This window comes from Aquila chrysaetos, chromosome 16 (genome assembly GCF_900496995.4).
Source record: "Aquila chrysaetos chrysaetos chromosome 16, bAquChr1.4, whole genome shotgun sequence".
NCBI classification, from domain to species: Eukaryota; Metazoa; Chordata; class Aves; order Accipitriformes; family Accipitridae; genus Aquila; species Aquila chrysaetos.
This window is the reverse complement of record NC_044019.1, coordinates 16061537-16076413: the sequence shown is the minus strand read 5'-3', so window position 1 is coordinate 16076413 and position 14877 is coordinate 16061537. Positions and strand designations below refer to the sequence as shown.

General features: G+C 40.2%; 1 protein-coding gene across 13 annotated transcripts in view; it reads left to right on the top strand.

Moving 5' to 3' along the window:
- The window catches only part of INSC (INSC spindle orientation adaptor protein), a 150000-nt gene that overhangs the window by 39858 nt on the left and 95265 nt on the right, over window positions 1–14877 (top strand). For 10 of the 13 annotated variants that reach the window (XM_030038371.2, XM_030038375.2, XM_030038369.2 and 7 more), the window contains one exon: window positions 3739–3832. The exons of the other annotated variants lie outside the window; for them this stretch is intronic. In XM_030038371.2, the coding sequence (XP_029894231.1) occupies window positions 3780–3832 (53 nt within the window). In that variant the 5' untranslated portion in view covers window positions 3739–3779. The remainder of the gene's footprint in view (window positions 1–3738; window positions 3833–14877) is intronic. 13 annotated transcript variants of the gene reach the window in all.

The following is a 14877-nucleotide window of genomic DNA, read 5'->3' as shown; positions in this document are numbered from 1 at the left end:
TTGGCCTTAGTGTGTGTCGAAGAACGACAATTTTATTATTTCAACCTAAGTGGAGCTCAGGCTTGTAGCAAAATGACCAATATTGCAGACTACAAGTACTGTCATTTTTTTGGTACAAGTTTACCTAGACAGCATCTCCGACCAGCTGTGTGGCTGATCAGTGGCCACTGAAACCAGTGGAAAAAAGCCATTAGCCTCTCCTGCGCAACTCTGCTAATGTTGCCTCTTAGTATGTATATATTTAATAAATGTGAGTGTGTGTGTATATATACACATGCATAGAATCACTTAGGTTGGAAAAGACCTTTAAGATCATCGAGTCCAACCATCAACCATGCCCACTAAACCATGTCCTGAAGTGCCTTGTCTATGCGCTTTTTGAATACCTCCAGGCATGGTGACTTCACCACTTCCCTGGGCAGAACGTATATACAAAGCATATATATGTTTTTATGAAATTTTAAGTCAGAGGGGCATCTTTTAAATGGTCGTTAGGAGAAAGGTCTCTGACTTGAGGCACTGTTTCAGATATGTAGCTCTGCTTGCTACAATACTGTCTCCACCATCTGTAAGGAAGCAGCTAGCGGGAAGGATTGAGATGTGGGCGTATGCTTACAGTTTGTGTACCCTTGAGCACATGTGCTCATGTGTGTGCCACCTGTTTTAGTTGCATATAGCCATTGTGTGAAAGATATTGAACTTCTTGGTGTTTCTGCAGAGAGACTCAGACAGCAGCTACAGCAGAGGCTGTGCACATTGCCCTACCCGTGTTTCAGTTCCTCAAAGAAAAAGTCTTGAAGAGGTTTTCATGGCAGATTTTTAGCATGTGTGTTTGTTAGTAACAGCATGTGTCTGTTCTTCCATGTCTGTTGTCCTGTATTTGCCAGACTAAAGAAGACTTTGACCCCGAGTAGGATGTTTTTTGTAGAAGATGAAATACTTGATACTCTGAAAGCTTCTTGCTTTGACTTGGTGATGCTTAGGGCGTCATCTACGTGGTCAGCTGTAGTAGGAGACTTTCCTTTTAGAATGCTGACTAGAGCTCAACACTGTGTTGTGGCCTTTAATAAAAAGCAGCATCAACTAAATAGAAGGATTCATCAGTCCTGTCATGGCCTTTACTAGGAAGTACAGTTGTCTTGGTCTTACTTGGAAAGGTGAATGAGAAGACTGAAAACTGAATGTCTGCCATTGAGCACCGTAATTGCCCAGAGCATGGAGGAGCATTCTGAGCAGGACCAGAAGCCTGTACCGTATCAGGCACTGGGTCTTCAACCCCCACTTGTAGTCATGGGTGTAGGTGGGCTAGTGTGGTACTTTGCTGTCCTGGGGGTACAGCTGGTCCTCTGGCAGCCTGCCAGGTGCTTGGGGAGAGCATTTCCTCATGTTGTCAACATTAACTTGGGCTTAAAGATTTGAGCTAATACCTAATCGTAGTCCTGAGATAGACTGTTTGGTTAAGATAGCGGTGTGGGCATTTTGTTATTGTTCCTGGAGCATAAGTGACCTCTAAGTAGGAGTTGATCATGTTTTTAAAGGCTCTCAGCCATAATATAAATGTGTGTTTTGTGGGAAGACAACGTATAAGAAGCTGCATTCTTGTCAGGTTTCTAATTTATAGGGAACAATGACATGCAATAATCTAATTTATGTCTGTGTACATTATGTCACTGATCACAAGTAATGGAGTACAAGCAGATGCTTTGATTTGTATGTGTAGAAATTGTTAGTGGGCTGAGGTAATGGTGAAGTAGCTTTAGCTTGCCAGAGGAAAGCTGTTGATTCTGTGTTGGTAGCATACGAAAGTAAATCCTGTGCCTAAGGCTGAGCAGAAAGAGATAGCTAGTGTTGATGAAGTCTGTACTTCTGCAGGCTGAAATGCTATTTTCTCAATCCTTTACATGATAGGATTTAGGAGAGGAAACTTCATCTTGGAGATTAAAGTTTTATGCTGATGTGTTCATCTTTGATTAAGGGTATCTCCTCCAAATGAAGATAGTGATAATCATGATAAGTGGCTATTTTCAGTAAATCTGATTATATGATTATCTGTATTTGGTGATCTCAAAAGTCTTTGACAAAGAGACCAAAAAATTCTATTAGTAAAAAGAAATGAAGATAGTTGATTTATTCCAGTTGTTAGTGACGTCTGTGCATCATATGCTAAATGCTTTAAAAAAACAACAGTAAGCTTGTTTTTCAAATCTTGGTGTGTCATGGGAGCAGGATACATATGAATATTTTCATACTTGGGCATATAAATTTTCAGGCACAGTCTATCAAATGTCTGCAATCTTTTTAAATTGGAGAATTCAGTAACACTTGAACTGCCTATTTTTTATTTATTCTTTTTTCTAAAGAGGTTCTTCTCCCATATTTCACTATACTCCTTTATTAGATGCATGGACTAAGAAGTTTAAGTTTGTTATTTCCAGGAAAATTTGGGTGGTAGGGAGGAACACAGGATGACACCATTACCAAAGCAATCTGGTGCAAAAATTGGACAGGGCATGTGAATGCATTACTTTGGTTGTAATACTTTTATGTACTCAGGACAATGTTTGTGGGATCTTGGGAAAAAAACAAGGACATGCATTAGCAATGAGATTAGTTTGCTAGGAAGGACGCTGAGGACCACTCTGTGTCAATTAAGAGCAATTTGGAGTGGCAAATATCTTAAATGCTGGCTGACTCAGCTTGCAGAATGTAGCCAATAACCAAATGGCAGAATTTCACAAGTGGCTACATCAAAAACTTTGTCTCAGTTGGTGACACAAACAACATTAATTTCCTGTGTAAAGTATTTTCTCCAAGAGTGAGATCCATCGATCCCAGGTTTTTCTTCACATCTAAGAAAGTATCGTTTCCCCACTGTTCCTGTCTCCTCCTCCACATTCATTCATCTCCTCCTTGTTATTCTTAAGTCACAGATTAATCTTTTCCTTCAAATATTTTGCATTAGTTTTCCTCTAGCCATGTGGGTGAGTGGGAATGACTTAACCTTTTTTGGTGCGATACATTGTCTCTGGCTTTTGTTGAGAATATGTATTGATCTATAGTAGGTAATGCCCTAATGTGAGATGGGGCTAATTAAGAGAAGAGGGAGACAGGCAGCACCCCTCCTTTTTGTGAAAATGAGGACGCTCTCTTTCTCCTTCTCTCTTGCCTCTTTCTAGTACAACAGTATTTGGATGTGTCTCTTAGTCACCAGGTATAAAGGAAAAACATGGAGGAAAAAAGATGTGTACAGCATTTCAAACTGATAGAAAAATGAAGTCATTTAACATGGAAGGATCTAATACTTCAGTAAGTTAGACATCAAGGGCCTTTCTGTAAATGTAGTACTAAATGATCCTGAAATCGTATGCACATACACTTGCTTTCTGTTGCAATCTTTCTCTCAATAACATGAAGAATTACAATTATACTAAATCAATTTCCTCTAGAGTTCAAGCTAATTCAAAATAAACAAGGTTAAATAATAACTCAATATTAACTCAGAAATGTTCAACCCAGATGGCTCTGACCTGTGCAGTAGTCCAGGAATACGCAAACCCTATGTTGCTTATGCCATGAAATTTACTTGACGGCCTTGGTTATTGGCTGGAGTTACGTGGTAGCCTTTTGAATTGTTTTTGAGTTAGCTCCACAGATCAGTAGGAGAATGTCATGTCACCCTGGACTGAAGAGGCCTGAGTTTCCCTAGGTTTACTAAATGACTGTTTGTTTTCTTTCTAGAGTCCAGCCTATGGGGAAGTGCACATAAGAATAGGATAAATATGGCTTTTAAGGGCGAGGACCACTTAGATTCTCTTCCGTTACCTGTTCAGCGGTAAGTGGTGCACTCTGTCATCCAGACTTGAATGATTCAATGTCTCTAAGGCCACAGCTGCACTTTCCTTTGAGGATCCAAAGACACTTAAAAACTTATTTTTAAACTCAGTTTTAGGTAAAGTTCACACAGTATGTTGAGAATGAATGTGGAAATCTGGGATGCATTTCTCAAAGCATTTGCAACTTTGTATACCTGAAGTCTGGTAAATCATGACAGTGACTATGCAGTCATCATTTTAAGTGGATGAACATGTTTGCAGTAGAGATGTGACTGTGTTTACTGGATCAGTTCTTTGTCATAATGGAAATCACTGGAACTCGCTGCACTCTGTGAAGACTGCTGAAAACTATAAATATAACTTTCTTTAACCTGTTTGACTTCTTCAGGTGTAGCTATTGTAATGATACGAAGGTTATAGTATAATCTCTCCAGTCTGTGGTGCCCTGGTGGGACTGGAGACATTGGTGACTCTACTAATCAACAAGTTTTTAAAATCTGGCTGTTGGTTGGCATCTAGTAGCTGTATCTGCATAGCATACTTTCACTTCTAGCGTAAAGGAGGTTCCATGAAAAGAAAAAAATGAATAATGAATACAATAACCTTCTGCATTCTCTTTGAACTACAGTCTTGATATGTGGCACAACTGACTCTTTTTTGGGGGGGGGGAGGTTGCTGCTGAATGCAGGAATAAAATCAGAAATAAAAAGGATTGAAATTTCAGTCTTTCTCCTAGTCGTCTTTCTCCAGGTCAGATTGTAATTCTTTGTTGTAGTTAACTGGCTGCTGACATGCAATCTCAAAATGTGATGTTTTCTTCATAAGGAATTTGATATTTTTCTACCTTTCCCTGGTTGAGTCTTCTAGCAGATACTTTGGTAATGCCGTTAAGCTCACAGTCACAGTAAGACCATATGAGTATATTGTCTTCTGGAAGAAATACCATGTGGAGGAACATAGTTCGGGTATCCTAGGTGCCAAAGTAACTGGTACTGTTTGTTAGATTCTAGCCAAAACTTGCTTTGGAATTCAGTGAGTACTAGAAGCCCTGAATAGCCAAGCATGGAGTGGGCTGGTATAAACAGCAATGAGGTGTCCTGTATTACTTACTAGTTTAATTTTCTTCCATGGGATGGAGCCATGGAATATAACTTCAGATGCACACAGCAGTGAAAACAGGCTAATGACTTTGCTATGGAAATGCTCAGGCCAACCCAATGGTCAGATAAGGTGTCAGACATCCAGGTTAATTGCTTGGTGATAACTAATGGGTTCCAGAAGCTGAATCCTGGATCAAAAGTCAAAGAAGTTGTTAAAGCCAGCTGCTATGCCAAGAACTTAGGTTGCAAAATGGGCCAGTGAAGCCTCTTATTGTAGTAGAAAACTAGCTGCAAGCAGAACCAAAGGCAGTAGGTCCTGTGGATGGCTGATCCAGGTTGATGGTGGCAAGTTTTGTTTGCCAACATATAAATGGGGAAATTGGCTGCAAAATCTCTAAGCTAGTGACTGGAAATGTGGAGTAGGAATATTGCATGCAGCACTCAAAGGTAACAGCAGCACAGAACTGAAGAGCACTGAATTTTGTAGGCTAAAGATTTCTGAAAAAGGAAACTGCCTGCAGGTCAGTTCTACTGCATCCAGGGAAGCAGAACTCTGCCATGCTATGTGAGTAAAACCATGCCACCTTACACTGACTCTGCACTACAATGTATCGTGGCACAAGAAGTGATCTGCAGAAGTCCCACATAACAAGCACTATGTTCTGGCAAACAGCTTGGCTCAGCAGGGCAATGCTATACAGAGAAATATAAAAATAAATACTTTCCCCCAACCCAAATAAAATAAGGAGCTCTTAATTTCTGTGTTTATTTTGAAAGGGAATCCTTTTTCCTTTTGATGAGGGTTATTTCAGAGAAAGCCCATGTAATAAGATAGGCAGACTGAAGTTATCAGTTGTCAGACAGGTGAAGGGCACAGGGAAGACTGGAACTGAAAATGAGGAAACATGTTTTTACCCTAAGAATTTGCAGAAAAAAACCAGTATGGACTAGATCAATAAAGTCCAGGAGCTGTACAAAATGCTTTTCTTGATGATTTTTTTTAAACACTCAACATAATAGCTTTTTCCAAAGAAATGGAATTTATGTGAGATTGAATTGTTTCTCTGGGTTAGAGAAAGGAGTGATATGGATCCTATAGGGAGTTTAAAAGGATTAAGTCAGGTTTCAAAATAACTAACAAGATTCAAGTATTATTTATTGTTTATTGTTGATGTAACCAAGCCTAGGATGTAAGCCTGTCTCAGGATTCCAGTTCATGCTCCTTCTTTTTGTGAGGGGGACTTGAATTAATTTGAAGGCATGCACTGTTCTGTCCTGTCACAGGGAAAAGGTAACACAAATCCAACTGAAGTTAGTCCTGTGGAGCACCACAACCATGTCTTGCTTTATGTTTAGGTCAGAATCTTTCAGAAGTAAAAGCAGACACATCCCCAAGCAAGACTATCTGTCTCCATAGCAAAAGTGTACCATACACATACAAACTGATTCCAAGTGTTTCCACAGCAGCCATTAAAGTCAACAGTTATCTTGGCTGCATAAGGAATTTAGAACTGGGGCCTTAAACCAAGTCTCTATGCTGCATGTATTGCTGTTTACACTCCTCTCTCTCCTCAGATTTTGTGGGAAAACACAGCTTGTATCAGCAAGTCTCTAGAGTATTGAGTCACTATGTTAGTGGTTTTCTAACATACTGTCAGACCTACTTTCTCTAATTGACATCCAGACTGCTATGGATACAATATTTAAAACTAGAGAGTATCCTGAGGAAAAAACCCAAATTATTGTTACAGAAACTTTATTTTCTTTTTCAGTGAGTTAGGAATTTACAATTAGTGACAGTTTTGTCCCTTATGAGAGAAAACAGTTGGAATTGGATTACTTTTATAAAGAATTGATCTAGTGACTCTCCAAAAACTGTCAGTAGTCCTACATAAAGCACTTCACAGGACCATAAAAAATAATCTGTTGCCATGAGTGATGGCCAGTTCACTATAGCAGGTGAAATGTGTATATATTCCTTAGAGATGCATATATTCTCATTCTGTAGTAGGGTTGTTTTATTATAGCTTTTGAAAAATGTCGTGACCCTTTCCTCACATCTCTCTATTGGTATTGGTTTTCCATATTTCTGGTCAGTTTTTCCAGATGGGAAAGGCAATGTAAAAGGAGCTGTGTTTCTCTTCTGTCCCTGCCCCCCCCCCCCCCCCCCCCCCCCCCCCGGTATAATGAAAAATCATTGGCCTTTTTGTTTTCTTTAAGTTAAAATTGTAATTTACAGCTTTTTCCATTGTTGTCATGGTTTTTTGTAATTTTCATATTGGATAGTAAACTAAACATTTGGAGTGCTGAATCTGGAGTCATTCAGCTAAAGAAAGAGTACTCATAACAAAAAGTGAAATAGGACACTTTTTGCTTCTCAGATTATATGTTCAGTTCAGTGTTGCAATTGTGAGAAATACAGTATGATTAGACATTTTTTAAAAAGGAATAAAGTAAGGTCTTGTGTGGAAATCAGGAAAAACACCACCACCACCACCACCAAACCCCCTCAAACAAAACCAATCAAACAAACAACCCAGCCTTGCCCCCCCCCCCCCCCCCCCCCCCCCCCGCCCCGATCTTGCTGAAAGATGTTGAAATTTGGGCTATATATCTCAGAGGTACTCTTGAAAATGAAGTGGGGGTTGGAGTAGAGAGAATTTGTCTTCCTGATCTTCAGAAATGCAATACTGCTGGATTATTTAATACATTGTCTAAACATCCTTATAGCTTCAACAATGAAAGATGATACTGGAGGTTATAATTTCAACTTGCATACAAAAAAAGGGCAATACTGATTATTTAAAGATTTTTTTGTTTGCTTATAAAAAGTCAATACTTTGAATATGAAGACCAGGAAGATAAACCTAGTAGGTGTCTATATTTAGTTTCTTTTTCCTGGTTTTAATATTATTATTATTATTATGTTGTGTTTTGGTGGAAGTTTACATAATCATTGAGAAATAGATATGAATTCTTATCACTGTTTCAGATGAAGGAGGTGAGGCAGAGAAAGTAGACAAGCCTTTCAAATCTAGGTAGTTGTGGTTAAGTCATTCGTAGCATTTCATCTCTCAAAATCACTTCCTTGATTTGATACCCGAAAGCTGGAAAAATTTGCCGTAAGGGACTTCTGTGGCAGAGCCAAAAATAGAATCCAGGCTTCCTGTCTCCCAGTTCTTAACCAAAAGACAGTCTTTCCTCCTTTTGTTACTTTCTTCCTTTTTTTGTTGAACTAAAGATCTGAGTCCTGTGAAAGAACAATATGAATAAGGTCATGTCATGCATATTTATAGCCTTGCATTGCTCTTTAAAATGTACTGTGTATCTGCAGGTGTTCTGGTAACTTCTCTAGAGGATCTGCTTAGGTGTCCTGTTACATAAATTAAGATTAACATGCCCTCTGCTATTAAGAATATCAGTGTTAATGTATCTATCAGCTCTTAATAAATCTAAATTTCTTCCAGTATGCTTTTGGGGTTTTTTTTAGCCTACTTTTTGTTTTTTGTTTTTTTTTTTTTTTTTTTTTTTTCTTGCAGTGCTATTTTTGTATATGTGCATGGCAGGTAATGTGGTAGGTGGAGATCTGTTCACTGTGCATGCATGCTCTCTCTGGTGAAAGAAACTGTACAAGCTGTAGTAACTACATCTGATCTGTACATTATGTAAGATATGATGGAAGTTAGTGAAGGAAGGAGATTCATAAAATGACTTGAAGAAAAAAATCCTGTTATAGGCACAACTTTACAATGGAAGCAAGAACATCGTTAATGTGAGAAGAGTATGCCTTTTAAGTCCAGGTAGGAATGTAATCATCTTGCCCCAAACTCAGGTTTGCTGAAATAAATGGAGTAGTTAAAACGAACAAACACCCCCAAATGCAGGAGTTGCTATTTTCCAGTGTCATACACAAAAATCAGTGTGTTCTTTAAGTTCAGATTTGAAACCTTTTCCGAAGTAGTAATATGTGCTGAGGAATGTGCTTCTCTAACATGCAGCAAGAGCAGGGCTTTAGAAAGGTCTGTGTGACAAGCCCCCACATAGCTGAGATAGCAATATAGCAACAGAGCTATTGCAAGGCCCACACCGTGATGGCCCTTGAATAAACAGTAGGTTAAGGTGCAGAGAGCTAAAGTGGAGAAGATGCCAAATCTCACAGTATAAAAATTTGAGGTCAGCTTTGGCTTGGTTATGAGAAAAAAATACTGTTCTGTGTCTATATTTCCTCGTCTAACTATGTATAAGGACAGATGAAATTGATATTTGGAAGCTTGTAATGCGTTTGTCCCCTTGGGTCCAGAGGAACTGAGGATAATTGGGGGGGGGATGGGGTGTTAAAGGGTGAGGACTTGCAGTAAAAGAAGAATTTGTTGGTTACAGTCAAAATCCAAGGACAATACTGAAGGATTTAAGGAATGCACAGTGAGAGAGACCCCGAAACTTTATTTTCTCAGCAAATGATATGAATTGGAATACCACTTCACTGCAGACTGTAGAGAATTCTGGGTGAATTGCCATCCAGAGGGACCTTGACAAGCTAGAGAAGTGGGTCTGTGTGAACCTCATGAAGTTCAACAAGGCCAAGCGCAAGGTCCTGCACATGGGTCAGGGCAATCCCAAACATGGATACAGGCTGGGTGATGAGTGGATTGAGAGCAGCCCTGCGGAGAAGGACTTAGGGCTGTTGGTGGATGAAAAACTGAATATTGAGCTGGCAGTGTGTGCTCACAGCCCATAAAACCAGTCGTATCCTGGGCTGCATCAAAAGTGTGGCTAGCAAGTCCAGGGAGGTGATTCTCCCCCTCTACTCTGCTCTCGTGAGACCCCACCTGGAGTACTGCATCCAGCTCTGGGGCCCCCAGCATAAGAAGGACATGGACCTGCTCAAGTGAGTCAAGTCAAGGGTCCCAAAGATGATCAGGGGGCTGGAGCACCTCCCTTACGAGGACAGGCTGAGAGATTTGGGCTTGTTTAAGCCTAGAGAAGAGAAGGCTCCAGGGAGACCTTTTAGCAGCCTTCCAGTACTTAAAGGGGTCTACAGAAAAGATGGGGAGGGACTCTTTATCAGGGAGTGCAGTGACAGGACGAGGGGTAATGGTTTTAATCTACCCTCTTTCAGTTTTAGATTAGATATTAGGAAGAAATTCTTTACTGTGAGGGTGGTGAGGCACTGGAACAGGTTGCCCAGAGAAGTTGTGGATGCCCCATCCCTGGCAGTGTTTGAGGCCAGGTTGGATGGGGCTTTGAGCAACCTGGTCTAGTGGACGATGTCCCTGCCCAAGGCAGGGGTGTTGGAACTAGGTGATCTTTAAGGTCCCTTCGAACCCAAACCATTCTATGATTCTATGAATTGTTCAGAATAACTTGCATGTTTTTACTAAGCAAACAGAGAGCAAACACTTCTAAGGCTACCTCCAGAGCTCTAGGACCAATGCCCTCAATCTATGAAGTGCTGGGCACCATGTTCTCTTTCACAACTTTGCTAAGTACTTTGTTGCTTGCCCAGTGGGGAATGAGGTGTTGATTGAAATGATGCTAAAACCTTTATGAAACTGGAAGAAAAAATTAATTGTTTATATTTGGGATTAACTGATATTTTGACATATAATATTTGCCAAAAGTTGGAAGTTGAGTCTTGAAATAGAAGCAAGAGAAATGCAGAAACTGCATTAATTCTACTTGTTTCTCTGCCAAATCAGGATGATAAACATGTAGAACTTTATGAAACATATGGACGTATGAGATGAAAAATATGAAAGTCTATAATGGATTATATTTTTTTATAATGGAAATTGCATTCCTCATCCAAAAAAGCCTCGACACTTGACAAAATATTCCTAGTAAGGAAGATGTGTTTAAAAAAAAAAAAAAAAAAAAAAAAAAAAATCTTTGTAAAATAAGATGCATTTCTACCTGTTCAGGAACTGAATTATTTCAAGGACTATTCACATCAGATTTTACTTCTAGAGATTTATGTTGCCTCTGCACAGCTCAGAAGAGGCGTGTGTTGGGTTTGCATGGCAAGGTTTTGGTAGCTGGGGGGAGCTATAGGGATGGCTGCTGTGAGAAGCTGCTAGAAGCTTCCCCCTTGTCCGACAGAGCCAATGCCAGCCGGCTCCAAGATTGGCTCGGCCTTGGCCAGCAGCGGGTCCATCAAGATAGTGATAGCGCCTCTGGGATAACGTATTTAAGAAGGGAAAAAAAGTTGCTCTGGCACAGAAACTGCAGCCAGAGAGAGGAGTGAGAATATGTGAGAGAGAACTGTGCAGACCCCCAGGTCAGTGAAGAAGGAGGGGGAGGAGATGCTCCAGGCGCCGGAGCAGAGATTCCCCTGCAGCCCGTGGGGAAGACCACGGTGAGGCAGGCTGTCCCCCTGCAGCCCATGGAGGTCCACGGTGGAGCAGATCTCCACCTGCAGCCCGGGGAGGACCCCATGCCAGAGCTGGTGGGTGCCCAAAGGAGGCTGTGACCCCGTGGGAAGCCCGCGCTGGAGCAGGCTCATGGCAGGACCTGCAGATCTGTGGAGAGAGGAGCCCAGGTTGGAGCAGGTTTTCTGGCAGGACTTGTGACCCCGTGGGGGACCCACGCTGGAGCAGTCTGTGCCTGAAGGACTGCACCCCGTGGAAGGGACCCACGCTGGAGCAGTTTGTGAAGAACTGCAGCCCGTGGGAAGGACCCACATTGGAGAAGTTTGTGGAGGACTGTCTCCTGTGGGAGGGACCCCACGCTGGAGCAGGGGAAGAGAGTGAGGAGTCCTGCCCCTGAGGGGGAAGGAGCGGCAGAGACACTGTGTGAGGAACTGACCCCAACCCCCGTTCCTCTGTGCTGCTGGGGGGGGTAAGTAGAGAATCCGGGAGTGAAGTTGTGCCTGGGAAGAAGGGAGGGGTGGAGGGAAGGTGTTCTGAGATTTGGGTTTATTTCTCATTACCCTACTGTGGTTTGATTGGTAATAAATTCAGTTAATTTTCCCCAAGTCGAGTCTGTTTTGCCTGTGGTGGTAATTGGTTGAGTGATCTCTCTCTGTCCTTATCTCAACCCATGAGTCTTTCATCATATTTTTTTTCCCCTGTCTAGCTGAGGGGGGGCAGAGTGATAGAGCAGCTGCGTGGTGCTTAGTTGCTGGCTGGGGTTAAACCACAACAAGGTATTTTGAGAACATTGAGTCTGAAGTATAAGACATGTGAAGAGCTTTTTAACTTGTTTAATATTGTGTTTGGATGTTCTTTAATAACAAATAGAACCCCAAATAGGGCTGTCAGGAAAAGAATGGATTCAGCTATTGGGCTTCTGTCCCTAGAGGCTCTAAAATTTCACAAATACTGGGTGATTTAGTCCTCAGAGTCAAAGGCAGGGAAATTATGTTATCCAGTCATAAAAAGTGAGTCTTGGCCAAAATTGCATAGGTATGTTCCTTTTTATTCAGCTAGCCAATGATCTCTTGCCCCTTGTATATTCTGTAGGTGATGGGAATCTGTAGCTTTTGATACCATCTGTTCATCTGGTGTTAAATTCTGGTTTTGACTGAATTTTGGCAGCAAGTTATTTGGTTGCATGTCAGTTCCTTGAAACATTTCCTGTTTCATTATCTACCTGTTTTCTTAGACATGAATCTCTCAAGTGAATGATTCCTAGGGATGTGACTTCCGTCAATTAACCTGAATAAAGGTTATTCCCTTTTATCTCATTCTGGTCTATTCTTTTTTTCACCATCTCAGTTCTTGTTACCTTTCTAATTCGTATCTGCATGGCTTCTGCACTTTGTTACCACTTCTGCTATTAGTGCCTGTCCTCACAAGATTTGTCTCACTTTTTCATTTGTTTTTTATAGCACCTTGACTCTTCAAGAATGAGCAATCCATTTGTAAGTATGCACAACTCTAAGACTGTGCTCATGTTCATAATTAATCATAAAATCATGTTTAAGTACAAGTGCTTTAAATGCTTAGTCTAATCAGTGATTGTATATGGCCTTACACTTCTAGACATCTTCTAGAAGTGCTGAACTCTTTCATGGTTTCCTACAGTGTTGTCTGCTGATAATCAAGGGCTTGTACTTCTGGCTTTTCCCACCCATGTCTGCCAAGTGAACTTCCTGTCTGACAAGCACTCCATGCAAAGTAGAAAACATTTGTATTTCCTGTTTGTATTTCACAGGCTACTTACTGTGCATAGATCTTGCCCTGCTAATTTGAATCCTACATTTCATAGAATCAGTTTTATTTGGATGATGTCAGGAACTTGTATTTTGTGGCTCTTTTTAAAGCATTCAGATTAAAGACTGCAAGAAACTCTAGAGAAAAAAATGTATGTTAGCTGTAATACTAGAGCTAGAGCTGAAGATTTTCAGAGTTCAAAGTTCAGTGTGCTTATGTGGCTCTATGAATTGCTGCTCTATGTATGTATTTTTAAAAACCATTCAAGAATGGAATGCTTGCTGGGGAATTGAAAACGTTTTTTGAAAAACCTCTTTTTGCAGCAAGCTGTAGGAATAGAGTACCACAGAAGAAAAGGTGCTCTGCTAATAATGCAATAAAGTTACCTTCTGCTGACAAGGAATAAATTCAGTTATTGCATAGATCAAGGCACTAGTGATGCTTCATTTAATGACCTTGTATTCTTTTCATTTCACTCAGTTACCCTCTAATAATTCAGCAAAGAATCTTATAGCTTCAGAAAGGGAGCTTATCTTACTCTGAAGTATTTCTGATTTTAGTGATTTATATTCCACCTGTAACCAAACTGAAAGCCGGGTTGTTTGTGGGAGTTTTGATGGTGGTAGTTAAAACAGATTTGTGTATCCATATGGTCCTTCTGGGAAGGATTTTCGGATATGCTGTTTGACTGGATCCAAAGGATGATGTTAGTAAAGTAGCAACTATTGATTTGTCATCATTTGGTGGCATTCATGAGGAATATGAACCAACAGATTTTTATTTTTTTCTTTGAATCTCTGGGTAAAATATCTCTATTCCTATATTCAGGATGTTAAAATGTAGGTCAGCAGTTTAGCTCACAGGCAGTAAAAATGATTGCATTTTGCTTGTACTTTATGCATTTTTGGGGTGTGCAAGTCTGCCAGAATGCAAGATTTTTCCTAACCTTTTCATTCTGATAGCTTTATCACTATATCTTTATATTCAGTTGTATAACATGCTGTAGAAACATATTATATTACTTCCCAGAGCTATGCTGTAAAATATTTTATGTTGAACTGTAGAAGTCAAAAGAATTTTGGCTTTTGACCTGAAGGAAATTTGAGTTTGTCCATTATAATTGTGAACTTATGATGACTTTAAAATGCAAACGAATTGATGAATTTAAACAATGTGTTCAACTGGCCTCACTAGACTTTTTTTCATTAGTTGGTATTTCATATTTGTGGCTTGCTGTTAGTTGGGAACTTTTTTAAATGAACAAGCACCATCTTTCATCTTAAAGACAGTTAAGATTTTATCCTGAATTCCTCTTGTCAGAGTCAGTAGGATGTTTCATAGTATGTGGGCACACAAGCACTGTAAAGAGGTCAAGCTAGTGCTGGTATAGCCTTTATGATAGAAGAAATTTGGCTGATTATTTTCAGAATGCATATTTTTGAAATGTGGGCATCCTTTCTATAGACTCTTTTCTTTTTGTGTATTAGAGAAATAGTAGTCCCCATCTGCCTGATGAATATCTTGTGTTTGGGACTTGGTATCCTTTTCAGAACGGACCCTCAAATTAATGTCTTTGAAACAAGAGTGACAGAACATGCCTGAATGTTAGGTTACCTTATCTGCCAGACATAAATGATGCTTTCTGACTGCATCTTCAAAACTATTGCATGAAATTTTTATTATGACATCAAATTAGTAATCCTGTCAACCTTTGCACCCTGTAGCTACCTCTTCTAGCCATTGTTTTATGGCTTTGACTCCATGGTTTGTGCTTCTCTGCAAACTTTCCCT